This window comes from Ambystoma mexicanum, chromosome 2p, assembly GCF_040938575.1.
Source record: "Ambystoma mexicanum isolate Mex_15411 chromosome 2p, UKY_AmexF1_1, whole genome shotgun sequence".
NCBI lineage: Eukaryota > Metazoa > Chordata > Amphibia > Caudata > Ambystomatidae > Ambystoma > Ambystoma mexicanum.
The window spans coordinates 1,233,451,584-1,233,467,152 of record NC_090923.1 but is presented as its reverse complement, the minus strand read 5'-3'; the positions used below and the strand labels follow the sequence as shown (position 1 = coordinate 1,233,467,152).

General features: G+C 45.7%; 1 protein-coding gene across 7 annotated transcripts in view; it reads left to right on the top strand.

Annotated features, from left to right (window-relative positions):
* TNRC18 (trinucleotide repeat containing 18) overlaps positions 1-15,569 on the top strand; it is a 470,959-nt gene that overhangs the window by 233,377 nt on the left and 222,013 nt on the right. For 6 of the 7 annotated variants that reach the window (XM_069645534.1, XM_069645537.1, XM_069645538.1 and 3 more), the window contains 2 exons: positions 9,125-9,400; positions 15,164-15,388. In XM_069645534.1, the coding sequence (XP_069501635.1) occupies positions 9,125-9,400; positions 15,164-15,388 (501 nt within the window). The remainder of the gene's footprint in view (positions 1-9,124; positions 9,401-15,163; positions 15,389-15,569) is intronic. The other variant, XM_069645536.1, reaches the window with a different exon arrangement.

The window sequence follows — 15,569 nt, the reverse complement described above, 5'->3', positions numbered from 1 at the left end:
GCGCGCCCAAGGTGGTGAAGGCCTTGATTCACCCGGCCAAGGCCTCTATTGAGGGTATCGCTACAGCCCTGGGGAAGCCTGTGGAGGCTCCCCCAGTGGAGGTGACCTCGGGGGCCCAGAGTTTCCCTGCCCCCGCGGAGGGAAGCCTCTTTTAAGACCATCGAGAAGACCCCCCGTGGAAAAAGAGGGGGGGTGTAGCCTGATCGGACACAAACTCTGAGGAACTGGTCGAAGTCATAGAGGAGGCCCGTCCCCACGGGAGGGATCCCGACTAGGGGAACGACTAGAGCGAGGGTGATGTCGACGAGGCTCCGGTGGAGGAGGAGCAACCGTCGCGTCTGTCTCAGCCCGGGCCACAAGACAACTCGGTGGCCATTTTGACAGCAATCCAGGGCTTATGCACGGAGGTAATGACCAGGTTGCCCTTGCCTCCGACGAACGACCCGACGGGGCAGAGTCCATCGGGAAGCCCCCCTAACAAGAGAAGGATCCATCCAACCCCACCTTCTCAGCCCTCATTGCCCTCTCAGCCTTTGTCTCCTTCCCCGACCCCGAGGGAGGGCATGGGGACAGATACGGCGACGACGGTGGTGACGACAGGACTGATCTCGCGTCGCTGATTACTTGGGCGTCTCCTCCCGACAAAATTGGCTCGTTTCACGCCACGATCGCCAGGGCATCAGAACTTTTTTCAGCTCTGCCCCGAAGAGAAGGAAGGCTTCCTTTACCAATGGCGTGAGGCCAAAAAGAAAACTGTCCTCGCGGTGCCGTTGTTGGATGACATCTGGGACGAGGGACTTGCCCTCCTCAAGAACCCGTCCACGACACCTGCTAAGGGGGACCGGTACGAGAAGACGTACCGGGTCCCAGACGCCGCCCCTTTGTGCCTTAGAGCGCAACCGACCCCGGATTCGGTCGTTTCAGCAGCGGACAAGAAGAAAGCGCGGGGGGGGGCCATCGGCTTCAACCTCTACTTCCTCGCCGGGCGGATGCCATGGGACGAAGAGTCATCTCGACGACGACGATTAAGGTGGCCAACACCCTAGCGATCGTGGCCCGCTACGACAGGGAGTTGTGGTACAAGATTGCCCCCCTGTTGGACTTTCTCCCAGACGATAAGAGGGCTTAGGCCCTGGCATTCCTGCAGGAGGGTGAGGGGGCCTCTGACCACGCCATAACAGTGGCCACGGACATTGCCGACACCGGTTTCCGCCAATTGGGCAACAGTGTTTGCCTTCAACGGCGGGGGTGGCTCAGGGCGACAGATTTCCGCCAGGATGTACAGGCCAAGGTTTTGGACATGCCCTTTGATGGGAACAACATGTTCGGGAAGGCAGTGGGTGAGTCCCTTCAGGCCATCAAGAGCGACACGGGAGTTCTACGACGACGTCCGCCCTTTCGGAACTCCAGAGGCAAGCAAGGTGCCTCCAAGGGATTTGGCGGCGGCTCCTCAACATACCGTCAAGCAGCCCGCTGCTCGTTGCAAGAAGCCTACAGGGGACGAGGCAAGTCCGAAGGACCTCGCCGTCGTCGCCAAGGAGGGCAAGGCGGTGGCCAAGCAAGACTGAACCAGCCGTGGTGTCGGGCCCCCACCTAAGCATCCCGGTGGGAGGCCGGCTGACGAGGTTCATCAGCGTGTGGAAATCCATCTCCACCGACCGTTGGGTGCTTGATGCCCTGGCCCAGGGGCACACACTGAAATTCCTAAAGAAGTGTCCCTGCATTCCACCCGTGGCCAGGAAGGAAAACCACATCCCTCAACTACTGTTGGAAGTAAAGGCGATGCTCAAAAAAGGTGCCATCGAGCTCATCCCAAAGAAGCTTTGGGGCTCTGGAGTTTACTCGAGATACTTCCTCACCAGAAAGAAGACAGGTGGATGGCGCCCCATCCTGGACTTGCGTCGACTGAACAAGTACATCAAGGCACAGAAGTTCCAGATGGTCACCCTCCAGCACGTGCTATCGTCGTTGGATTTGGAGGATGCGTACTTTCATATCCCCATCCTAAAAAGGCACCGGAAGTACCTCAGGTTCGTGGTCCAAGGGCGGCACTACCAGTTCAAGGCCCTCCAGTTCGGACTGAAGTCGGCTCCCAGGGTGTTCACCATGTGCCTAGCACCAGTGGCAGCGCGGCTGCGCCTGCAGGGGATCCACGTTTACCCCTACCTGGATGATTGGCTCATCCGGGCAACAAGAAGGGAGCTTGCCGTCGAACACACGGCGAAGACCGTCCAGCTGCTCATGGACCTGGGATTCTCCATCAACTTCCCCAAATCCCACCTGGTCCCGTCGCAGGTTGCACTGTTTCTGGGAGCCAAGTTCGATACAGTGGCACGATTGGCCTCGCAGTCGGAGGAAAGAACGAATGCCATCCTGGGCAAGGTACAGCGTCTGTTGGCCACTGACGTGGCCAGAGTGAGGTCCATCAAATCCCTTCTCGGGATGATGTCCTCCTGCATCTATCTGGTGCACCTGTGTAGGCTTCGGATGCGTCCTTTGCAGGAGATTCTCGACGCCCATTGGATGCAAGCGACGGGCAGCTTCGAGGACAAGATCTCGCTCAACGAAGTATTCCGCCAAGCTGTTCGATGATGGGGCACCTGTGCGCATCTTGCGGCGGGCACGGACTTTCAGACCCCAGCATATCAGGTGACTGACGACGAATGCCTCCCTGGAAGGATGGGAAGCGCACACAGGGGATCTTCATGCGAGAGGCCTATGGCTCCCGGAGGAGAGGCCGCTCCACATCAACATGCTGGAGCTCTGGGCGATGTTCTGGGCTCTCGTCTTTCCTCCCGTCCCTCAAGGACAAAGTGGTGAGGATCTTCACCGACAACACCACCACGATGTTCTACATCAGGAAGCAGGGAGGAACCAGATCCCCAGCCTGTCCAAATAAGGACAGGACCTGTGGCACTGGGCCGTTGCCCAGGGGATGTTCCTGGTGCCCTTTCATCTAGCAGGGATAAAAACACCATCGCCGACTCACTCAGCAGGGAGCTGCGCTCGTGCCACGAGTGGGAACTACGCCAGGACCAAGTGGATCAACTCTTCTGGCGATGGGGCAAACCCCAAATAGACCCGTTTGCGACGGCGACGAACTCCAAGTGCCAGAGGTTCGCCAGCAGGTTCCCCCAGCCGAGGAGCATGGGCGATGCTTTCTCGTTCCCTTGGGACGGCCTGTTCCTTCATGCGTTCCCTCTGTTGCTTTTGCTGCTCAGGCTCATCAACCAACTCAAGAGGTCCCGGTGCAGGATGATCCTCGTCGCACCGAAGTGGCCGAGACAGATATGGTTCCTGGACCTTCTGGACTTGTCAGCATCCCCACCAGTCAAACTGCTGACGGACACAGATCTTCTCTCCAGAGACAGAGGCTCCATTCTTCATCACGACCTGGAGTCGCTGAATTTGCAGGCCTGGCTCCTGCAGCACTAGAGTTTGGAGGATACGATATCCCGGATAACTGCAGAGAGGTCCTTGCAAAGGCCAGGGCGTCCTCAACTCTTGTGCTATGGACACAAGTGGAAGAGGTTCTCTGTCTGGTGCCGTGCACAGAAGATTAACCCTCTCAGTATTACAGCCCCTCAAGTGCTACCATACCTACTGTGGCTAGCCAAAGCTGGACTTTCTCATGCTTCAATCAAGGTACCATCTGGCAGCGATTTCCCGTTACACCAGAACTACAGGGCGGTCATCCCTGTGGTCTCATCGCCTGGTGAAGGAATTTATGAAGACTGTTTCGATCATTCATGCCGGTGAAGGACCCAGCCCTGGCGTGGGAGCTCAACGTGGTGCTGACCAGGCTCATGGGTCCGCCATTCGAGCCGTTGCATTCGGCCCCATTGAAGTTTCTGTCGTGGAACACAGCGTTCCTTGTGGCCATCACCTCCCCACGACGCGTGGGAGAGATTCAGGCCCAATCCTGCAATCCTCCATACCTGACCTTTCACGATACAAGGGTAGTGCTGAGGACGCACCCCTCCTTCATTCCCAAGGTGCCGTCGGACTTCCATCTCAACAAGCCCTTGGTGTTACCTGTTTTCTTCCCGTCGCCGGCCGAGAGGGCTTTGCACTTGCTGGATGTAGCTAGAGCGCTGAAGTTCTCTGTGGACCGAATGAAGTTTTCAGAGGACATCACAGCTGTTTGTGAACTTTGGACCTGTGAACCAAGGGAAGGCTCTCTCGAAGGCTTCCATTTCCAGATGGCTCTCCGGCTGCATCATGCACTGTCATCGGTTGGCAAACCGACCGTTGCCCGGCCGTCCGAGAGCCCATTCAACCATAGCGATCGCTGCTACCACGGCGTTCTTGTCTGGTGTGCCCCTGCTGCCGGACATCTGCAGGGCTGCTACGTGGAGGGCGACGCACACCTTTCCGAGATTCTACTGCATCGACCAGGATTCCAGGGAGGAGTCCAGAGTCGGCCAAGCAGTGCTGCGCAACCTGTTCGCTTAAGGTGAGCCTGGTGAGGAGGTAAGAAATGCTTAATGTTGAGTTTGATGTAATGCTTAATGTTGTGCATGTGGGTACTGCTATGTAGTCTTATATTCATGAGCAAGTGAATCTATGCCAGACCCCATGCTGGAGAAGGAACAAGTTACTTACCTGTAACTGTTGTTCTCCATCATGGATCTGGCATGGATTCGCATGCGAACCCTCCCTCCTTCCCACTGCGGCTCTTCACTTGGTCATACTGCCACTTTACGTGCTACCAAATCTGAGGATGGCTGCCAGAGGCGAGGCTTAGGGAGAGGGCAGTCATTTACTGGGGGCAGTATGACCCAAAGACCAGTGATTGGTTACTACGAAGAAAGACAGATCAGAAACGAAACTGATACTGATTTTTTTTCTTTACCGAGGATTCCCTGCCTGACGACGGGGAATATTCATGAGCATGTGAATCCATGCCCGACCCATGTAACTTGTTCCTTACTCCTGTTACGTTCGATTTTGATTTTAATGCTAAATCTCCCTCACGTGTGAGATCCCGGGCACTTTTTGCTGCACATGTGGATTATTTTTCTACGTTCCTGAGTGGGAGGGAATCCTTTCCCCACTCACCCTTTTTACTCGGGCTATGGAAGTCATTTTTGTGACTCGCCATGCTTTATTTTTGGAATCCTACTTGCCTATAACTTTTCGGCATCTACATCTTCTCTTCCTCCTTCCTTTCTGCGCTTGCACGTTCTGAATACTCACGAGGCATAGTAGGTTTGTCTCCCCCACCGCCCCCCCTGTTCTTAAATATGGTGTTTTTAATGTATTTCCCCTCCCTGCTCTGTGGGTGCTTTGAAACGGTGCTTTCCTATTGTATACACACCTAAAAAGCAAACCATAAATAAAACAATAAATTATTGCAATGCACAGCACTTTCTGTACAGTATTGCTGGGGAGCCCCTTGGGCTTCCCTTTTTATTTTCTCTAATTTTCCTCGTGTGGACTAATGTGCCCATGGGTAGGAGGATACTTTGTATACTTTCTATAATCCCCATTGTAATATAAGTTCACCCCCACTTTATGTGGAGTGCTGAGAGGGTTGCATAGGTATCCCCTTTTTCACTAGTTCTGTAACATTTTGTTAGTCCTTTACTTTCCTTGCAGTGCTCAAGAGCAGAGATGTTTTATTCTCTATGTTTTAAATTGCGAGTTCAGCACCCCCCACTTTAGGTGAAGTGCTGAAGGGATACACTGTTTTCCCTTTCTCACAGAGCCTATAACATATCTTAGTGACAAGTATACCTGAATGACTTGTGGCATTGGATGGGTTTTACCAATATGATTGTATTTTTTTACCTGCAGGCTGTGTTCACAGCCGTGGCAATGCACACAAGCGTCACCCTTGACCCAAAAATGGCTCCTGCATTCTTTTTGTTGCCATTTCTTGTGTGCTTGTCCCTACTTGTTCATTCTTCTGCGTCTAAAGACCTGCATTTCGAGCCAACCCTCAATGATGGTGACCTTCTTGGGCTGCAAACCGCCAATACCCTGGGACCTCGAGCCTGAGTGCAGTCCTCTGAAGAAGGAACCTTCCTGCAATGATGGTGGACTATTGGACCTCCAGAAGCAAGATTCCACTCCTCGAGTCCCCTCACCAGAGTGCTGGACCAAGATAGCGATACAAATTGTTCCAACTAGAACCATTCTTCATCTGGTGTCTTGAAAAGGGTGCTAAAACCAGAGCCACTAGAAGCTACGAAGAATCCTCTGCTAGGAGTCTTTCTACTCGACTGCTGCTGCGAAAATACCTTCCAGAGTCTTTTCTTTCGTCTGAAGACCAAGAATCCATTTACTGGGTCCTATAGCTGCTGCATCATCTTCACTGCTGAGGTACTGTGAGACCCGAGGTAGTAATTGCATAGGGTCGTTCTGTCGCTCCTTTGTGGCTATGGGGGGGGGGGGGGGGCAATTCGTGTGGTTGGGTGTTCGCCCAGGCCCAATGCTGGCACGCATTCAGGGAACCTTCCCTGATGTCCCTGAACTCTTGACTGTTAATTACTACAGAAGATTTCCCAGGAATTCTTGTGCCTGCCTTTTTGGCTGCCAATCTGACCCCGAAAGACTCTGAACTAGATGGGCGGGGGAGGGGGGGGAAGTACTCCTAAAGCTACAGCACGTGCTTCGTGCAAACTCACTGGAGAGTCCCTAGCAGCCATTCAATTCGCCACGTCTCACTTGTGGGCCGAGCACCCGAAAGAAAGCGTGAGGCCAGTCCATAAGCTGACCGGGTCCTAGGCGATTGGCATTCCCAAACATCTGTAACTTACAAGTGGTTAAACGCAATAAGTACAAAATTGCTGGATTTTCAACTTACTAATAAATAAATGGCAAGTTTATATGTTTTAATGATTGTCTTCTCTAGCAGGAGTTCATGGCTGTAGCACGAAAGTTGTACTTGTAGCGGGGTTGGGCGTGTGGGCAATTGTTTCGGGCTGGTTCCAAAAAACAGCAGCGCACACCTTCACGGTACAGTTATGGCCATAAAGAAGTATTTTTAAACTGCCTAAGTGTTCCTTGACTTTTCAGTGTGTACTCATTGAGGACCCTTTACCGTCTCACCACCCCTCCAGACCTAGCCTTGACCACTCTCCTTACTGCCTTGAACTAGTTTGGCTACAGCGCCCAGGGTTTTTCTTGTCCCTAAACTAGGTTGGCCTTCTATAAATCTGTTCACTAGAATGTAGGTTGCTACTGGAGTCGAATTTGGGGTGCAAAGAGCAAATTGGTGCCATGGTATCTTTTACCTTCTGCTTGATACGGCATGCGCTTAAGTTTATTTCTCCAACTGCTCACAGCCAGTTTATCTGTCGGATTAGATCCTTTATTCTCAGCTGGCTCTCCACTTCTTACAGCATTGACGCTACCACCTTCTCATTATGTCCATAGAGAAAATAGACGATTCCCCATATATAGTCCTCAATTATGGAATATGCTACCTCCCTATGAAGTAAGACTTTCCGCATGGCTTTTCGGAAGGCTCTTAAAAACTTGTTGGGTGATGTGTCTACATTTTTTCTGGTACTTTCTTTTTTTTTTTCTATTTATCAGTGGTACATTGTATATCTGATTAACATGCTCCGGGATGTAGTTATATCTGCCCGGAGCATGATACAAATACCACAAATCAAACCTAGAGCAAAGAGGCCCATCTGGGACTGGGAGCCATATGGGTGACCCAATACCATGTCACAAAGGTTTGCAATGGCAGGGGGCTTCAAGAGAAGTCCCTTTGGCCACCAAAATAGGTTGGTGATCCAAAAACAGATGGGTGCTTTGAGAGGCCTTAGAGTGTCACTAGAATGTCCAAAAATGAGAATTGTCTTAACATCCGTCAAACGTACTATACCAGAGTATATATTCTGTTAATTCACAGAAATGTTTTTGAAAGGGTGGCTAAAATATCAATACCTTTAAAACAAAGCAAAATGGAAGGATGTAGGAATATAAATATGGCCCAAATAAGTTTCGACTAAGCTGTTAAAGCAGCGACTACGGCCATGCATTTGGGGTGCAGAAATGGGGGGGGGCATGAAATGGGTAATCAAGTTTCCAAATAATGGGACATGGTTGCCTTGAGTTCAAGTGAACTGTTTTAGAAGCATCAAACTTGTAATGAGGCATAGCTAGATTGTATATCTGTATTGTGTGGCTTGAAAGGCTGAAGGTATGAAAAATAGAAATATTTAAACAAATATGATATTGTATGTTTTATTTATATCGCGCTCGTACACAAGTGTTTCAGAGCGCGACCAGGCAAAGGGAGGGGAAAAAGGAGAACAAAAACCACAAACCTACTAAGCATAGTGACATTAAGAACGTGCAAGTGCATGGAATAGAGAAAAGGGAGACAGTGCATGAAAGGAGGAAGAAGTGGAAAGTGTAGAATAGATGAGAGAAAAGAATATCGGGGGGTATACATCCTAGTCAAGTGATGGTGTGGCCCTGGAGGTAGTTTGTAATACAGTGAGATTTGTGTGGAGGCTTTAGAGTAACAAGCATCTTCCCCATAGTAAGGGTATACAATGTATGGAATTAACTCCCTGCCTCTGTCCATTCAAATGAAGATTGCCATTATATTAAATAGATGTTGGCCTCTTTGACCTGGCCAAAGCCAACAACATCCCTAGTTCCAACATCAGCGCTTGAAATGAGGTGCTTTTGGATTAAAATGAGTAGTTTACAAAATAATTTCTATAAAATAAAGTTTGTGGTTATTAATCCAAACGCCTACTGCATTTAATTTAAAGAAAACGTTCCTTCCTAGTGGTGATTAAGTTCATTGTACAAATATGGACTAAGAGTCCCATTGGTGTTGCATGTACTTTTTTTTTTTTTTCTTTTTTTTATTTTTTTTCTTTAGGAAATGATTTCAAGGGCCAAAGTATGACTGCAGTTCACATAATACACCATTTCGGCAGCTTTAGTCCAGTGGGTAGCTTTTGGAAGGGGAAGCTTGTTGCAACCATCTTCTTTCTACTGCTTCAATGTAACTGTTTCTACTTAAATTGACTTGTTTATTTAATCTGCCATACTACCGTTTCTTTTATTTTTTTTAAACCCGCACCAAAAAATGTCTTTTACAAAACAAATACTTAACTTGACTCTAATGAAAGTACTTTGACTGCAGATACGGACTCTGAGGAAGATGACGACTCTCTAAAGGATGAATGGCCCTCACAGTCTCCATCCAGCTCCAAAATGAGACACTGCAGTCTCTACCGTTCCGCGGCCAAAAAGAACAAGGCGACTGGAGGCTTCAAGCCTGCCAAGAGTGGCACGTCTGCCACAGGGACTCAAAAATCAAAACCGGCTGTGTGCAGGAAGCAGCAGTTTTGTTTACTGCTGCGGGAGGCAGAGGCCGGATCTTCCTTCAGTGACACTTCGGAGGACTCGTGTGAGCAAGGTTACTAGATAAAAAAAAAAAAAACTAAAATCAATTACTATCCATGTTGACAGAGAAAAAGATGGCACTGAGCTCAGCCTTCTCGATGGCCAAATCATGGGCGGCCATACTAGTTTCTGGCAGCGTAGTCTGCTTTATCATAACAATTTTATTTTTTTTGTACCTGTATCATTGTGATAATATTATTGGCTCTATTGGAGCCCTAATACCGACTGGTTTTTAGCCTCAATTGCCCCGTTTTCCCAATCTCCCTCCACCTTTTTTCCTTGCCAGCACAATTATTTTTTTGGCATGGGCCTTGTGGCGGATTTGAGGAAAGAATTTATTTTATTTTTTACATGAACACTGTTGTGTGGGTGTGTGATTCGATGTTTGTATTGCAATTTGATATACCAAGCTTTATTAAACATATCAAGTTCATTTTTAACTAAACCAGTGTGCTTTGTCTCTCTTGCTGTGTCTCTGATTAGGTGATTAGATTTTGCTTCACTCATTTCGCTTTCCCCTCCTTCACATTTCCCATCATGGCAAAGATGAGTGTTTTATTTTCAATACAGTCTTGCTGTCTAGCTCTATTATTCAAATATCCCTGATTGTGATTGGAACTTGTTAATTTGGTTCGCCATGTAAGGAGTATCCATTCTCCCAAAACTGCATCACTAAAGCCAATTTTGTAGCATTACTTGCGGGATTCAATTTGATGTGGTCCAAAAAATGACAAGGTTTGTAAATATAGCAATAGTCAAAGGTTAGAGCATAGTTTCTGTCACGCAAAAGACCCCTTGCTCCCCTCCATTTCATTGTGACTTGGTTTATACTCAAGGAAAATCATTTAGGTTGGACCCAGTTTTACATTTTTAAGACCTATGTGCCCACATTGGTTTGTACAATTGAATGTCTGGAATTGTAACCACATATTTCAAATGTGTGCATATAAAGAAAATTGGCCCATTTAGTTTATAATTGGACATTGTAATTACCCAGGTGTCCATTCCGCTTTTCCAAATGTCAACATCCAAAAAGCTTCATGAAGCGCCATGTGATGTTTTTAGGTATACCGTAAGGTCTAAAGTGTCTTACTTTCCAGACGCTGAACTGGACGTACAGTGCCGTTAAACCAGGTCTGAAATGGTTTTCAATGATTTTTCAAATGTATATTAGTCACCTATGTGTTGAAGGCGGAACTCTAATGTCCTACAAGAACCCTGTGCTCGTGGTTTGTCACCTGCAGGCTCTTTAAATGGAAAAGGTGCCTTCGTTGCAGCATTAAAACTCTTTTCATGAGAATATTTTCAGGTTTTTAAGTACTTTGACATTACTTAAGGAAGGCTGTTACCTCACATTAATGGGGGCACTATATACCAGTCTTGGGTTCTCCTTTAACAAACCATTGTAATCTGGTATGAAGCCCAATTGATTTATTAAAGGGGAACCAATCCAACTCTTAAAATGCATTGGCTTTTTTAAATGAACGCCCACGGCTGGATCATGGTGTCAAAGTCACATGAAGATAGACTATCCCTATCGCAGGGCATGTAATTACAAATTAAAACATGAGCTTTGCGGGTAAAAAAAAAAATCAAATGTGTAATCTAACGTTTAAGTAATGAGAATTCACCACAGGAATTTGTAATGCTCTTCTGTGATGGCAACTTGAGCACAAAGTGTTTTTGCTCAGACAATTTCTTTGTGTGCATTAAGAGAATTTGGCTGAATGCAGTGTCATTGGATGAACATTTCGAATGGGTTTTCGGAATCCGGAATACAAGGCATTGGATGTTTAAAAAAATTACTTTGTTATAGAGTGATGTCATGAAATGGAGAAGCAGAAACTGACTGGTTCTGAGAAATTGATCCGTTTGGGAAAACCTTTGACAAATTAACACATGTTCAAGTCTCTTTAAAGGATATTTGGGTAATAGGGTTTCTAATGGCTTTCCCCCGTACTAAACATAACCAGTAAATTAACCTATCTTTTCTAGATGCTTGCTTTCTCCTTGCAGCTGCTTGAGCACCCCTTCATCCTTGACCCTTTATCCATGATGCTTTGAATGTCTGTATCAGTCTCTTGCATTTGCTCTTCTGCTGCACTAAAGAAGCAAAGTGATTGGCTGGGAGTAGGGCAGACGCTGTGCAGTGTGGGTCAGTTTCCGTGACAACTCAACGCCATTTGTCTTGTAGGTAGGCAAAGCGCCCTTTATCTGTATCACTAAAGGTTTTCTTGGCAGGCTCTCCATTTTGTAATAGATCATATACATTTTTTATTCATTCAGTTGTAAGTCACAAATGTCCATTTCACTTGGTTGGAATAAATCATGCATTTTTAAATGTAATGAGTTTGTTCTATTGCTGAAGACTCCAGAAAAGTAGATCGGAGAAAATGGGCATTGGAGCCAGCTACGTTTAACTTCCTTTGAAGGTAAAGTTGCTGTACCTCAAGCACATGGCACCTTGGATGGACCCACCTCAAGAAGCTGCAAAACTCCCTGAATGCTATTACCAGTAATGACACAGGGATGATGTGGCGTCAAAATAATGCTTGATGGGCTTGTTTGGAATTGGTAAGTGGGCATTGTTGACCAGTACAAATATTGACTTTTTAAAGATAGGTTAATTGTAGTTTGACAAAATGTTAGTCTATCCAAATCCTGGGCGAGAGGTTTGGATGGCTGCAACTTTACTGTTGCTGTTATCCAAGAAAAGGCAGACTTATGAACTGTCTTTCCCTCAAAACTAAAATACTGAATGCTGCTCACCTGCAGTGGATGAGATGTAATGCAATCTCTAATCTGAAGAGAATTTGTCGCCGCAGTTTTGATTTCAGCAAAATGACATTCTTGGAATCCATTTATTTTCGTTGCCTGTGGCAGGGTGTTGCCCATCTGAGTGCAAAAAAATAAACTTGGCCACAAAATGGAACACTTCTACTTTGAAAAAGATGGTGACTAGCTCTGCCTTCCGTACCTTACAAGCATATGTTTTTTCATCCGTTTTTTCTTTTTGGTAGTGTCAAGAATTACTTCGATTTTGAGAATTTTCCTTTTGTTTAAAAAGAAGAAATGCCACATTTCTGGAGTCAGCAGCATAATGCACAAAATCCTAAAATTAAAACAAAATAACATAATCCGTGTAATCAAAAGGGGTGCCAATCCAGAATTTGAGAAACTAACCCAAGTAAAAACTAATTGGACCCAGTAGCTGTCTAAAGTCTGCCTGCACTTAGCCTGCTTTGTATGCTAGAGGCTTGCTTGGTGTTGTGCGAATACGTCTTTACAATCGGATATGGATCTCAAATGTGTTTTGTGTATGTTCTTTTTTCCCCTTTTTTGTGCTGCTTCAAAATCATCCTGTTACTGTTGCACATCTCACCTTTGAACACCAAATAACCTTTTAAAAGTTTCTCTTCATTGTTTAACAACTCTGTTTTTCACTGCTTGCCTAACACCCATTATAGAGAAAGCATTTTGAGAATCAGGATTTTTTTTTTCCATGTGGTGTGTAATTGGGGAAATTAAAACAATTTTTCTTTTTTTTTTTTTCTTTGCAAAGTCGTTTTTTTAGATTGGTGTCAACGGGGATATTTCCAAATACCTAACATATGATGGACTTCTCACAATTATTTGATTATGCACAGAAAGAAAATGGCCACTTTGTAGCTTGCATATTTACCTCATGCTACGAATTTAAGCGCAGATGCATTTAATGTTTTCTTTAGACAGTTTCGAAAAACACATTCATATGGCCTAAACCTCACATTTTGCCTGCCTAGGTGTTGCTAGGGGGAGGGTGGGAGGATCGCCTTCTAGTTCAAACACAATGTTTGGGCTTAATCACTTCTAATCTGACCACCTACTTGCCACAGACCGAAAAGGACATAGTTGACTTAAAATTTCTGATGACATGCTTTGCAGATGGATTTTCTAAATATGCATGACTTGGACAGGAAACGTAGGCCATAATGAAGCTTTAGTTTCGAAATGAAATGTCAGGCAAAATGAGTTCCAAATAGTCAATACTATGTAGAAGGTGGTCAGTCATAGCGAGTTTTCAGTGAAAACCTCTTCATTTTGCCCTACACACACACACCATCTTCCAAACAATCTCAGTCTGTGCTTAAGATCTTCATAGTAGTACATAGACACAAACAGATTAGTAAAACCTTTCATGAAGAACATGACCTCAAATATGCTGGACCGTCGATTTAAATAGTACATTATGTTCTAAAATGGGAGGAGGTGTTTGATACGTTCAGTCAATTCTTTACATGGGAATATTGTTTTATGAAGGTTTTAGCTGTGGCCGTTTTGTGTAAAGATGTATGCAACTTTTCAGTCACCAATTACAGCATTAGGCATTTATGTAGCCCTATTTTATTTAATAAAAGGAAGAAAATATGGTGTCTCGATTTTTAAAATCTAGTAAAATTCAAGCAATTAGTCTATGCTTCTTTTCACAAGTGTAATCGGAATAAGATGGATAAAATTGAATGGGTAGGAGTAGTTTAATATATTAAAGTTAAATGACATAGGCTAGCACAACCACTACCCGCAGGTAGGGTTTAGAAAGCATAGTTAGTAATGAGCAACTTCTTTCAACAAAAGAACAGCAGTTATCAGAGGAGAAGCTATTATCCAGCCAGAAGTCACTTGCCACCTCAATTCTATACATACCCGCAGCACACAATTTATTAATCACTAAGTCAAATATCACTAGACAATGGTTTTGGCCAGTGCAAACTGTGCACCCTGAAGTCTCCATTAGTGTAATTTATGTAAGGCCAATGGGGGGGGGGGGGGGAATATATACCATAATTGTCTTTGCTGCATAGATTTTTCCTGAAAGTTTACAAGTGTGCCTTTTTTATCTGAAGGCTCAATTCCTTATGTATCCTAAAATGGATGAATCATTCTGAAACACTATTAGCCACTTCTCGAATGGCATTTTACTTCTACATGAGTAAGCTCTTGAAACCAGTCTCTGGTGACTTGGTTTTTCTTTCCCCATCTTCCCACTCCTACATTTTGGATAAATCTGGTCGGGGAAAATAAAATGTTTCTGACTGCCAAGAAGCTATGCCAATGGCAAATCTGTGCTCTAGCCATCCAGTAGCAAAAGATGCTCTAATGTTACTAGTCAGTGTTCCTTTTTACCCAAAGACTGTAAAGCTTTATTCTTCCCATTAGACATATTCCAATATCAACACTGAAACTCAAGACTTTTCAAAGAAGGCGGTTTCCTTGTCAGTCCCAACAATTATGAATATTGAACAAATTGGATAAATCTAAAACAAAACATCTTAAAGGATGAAAACATTGTGCAAGATGAATTAAAATATTTTGTTTCCAAAATGCCATGTTATCCCATCTTACTTTAACTTTGTACTCTTGATAGTTTGTCCCTTAGTGCTTCTTGCATTAATGCCAATGAGATTAAGGTAGAGCGTGTTGATACATCGACAGTAGTAGTATGCACAGTTCCAACTATTACCACCAGGAAGTAGATAACTCAAATGATCTGTATGTAACTCGAACATGCTGCTGTATTTGCTGACAAGTTAAAGGTGTTCTAGTAAGATTGGGAAAAGGTAGGGTTAAAGCCGACCGTAGGAATGACATGCAAACTATCTGAATGGGGGGTGGGGGGAGCAGAGGGTGACTGTTGAACTGTGGGGGACCATTGGTGATTTGTAGGTTTTATTGGGTGACACTTGAAATAGAAAACCCAAGAATCATTTTAATGTCATTCCTTTCTTCTGCATGCTAGATTCTAGCTCAGATGAAGATGACGAGGAAGAAGCAGCTGAGGATTTTAGGTTGGATAGCCATGCAAGGCTTTCATCCCCGGCTCTGGACGAGAGTGGTCTTGGGTTGCTGGCCAGGTTTGCTGCCAGTGCTATGCCAAGTCCCATCATTTCCTCTCCACTTTCTGTCATCCAACTTGAGGCCAAGCAAAAGGCAAAGAAAAAGGAGGAACGGCAAAGCTTAATGGGTAAGTTGTAGCTCTTTTGTTATGCATTTTCCGGTCAAGCAGTGCGTTGAGCACACTGTGCAATGCAATGCAAGGCTATTACCGGACTTGAGAGAAATATCCATGACTGATTAGGACACCTTGTCGCAGGCAAACCGTTGCTGATGATACTTTAGTGCCACAGAAAAATAGGATCAATGGG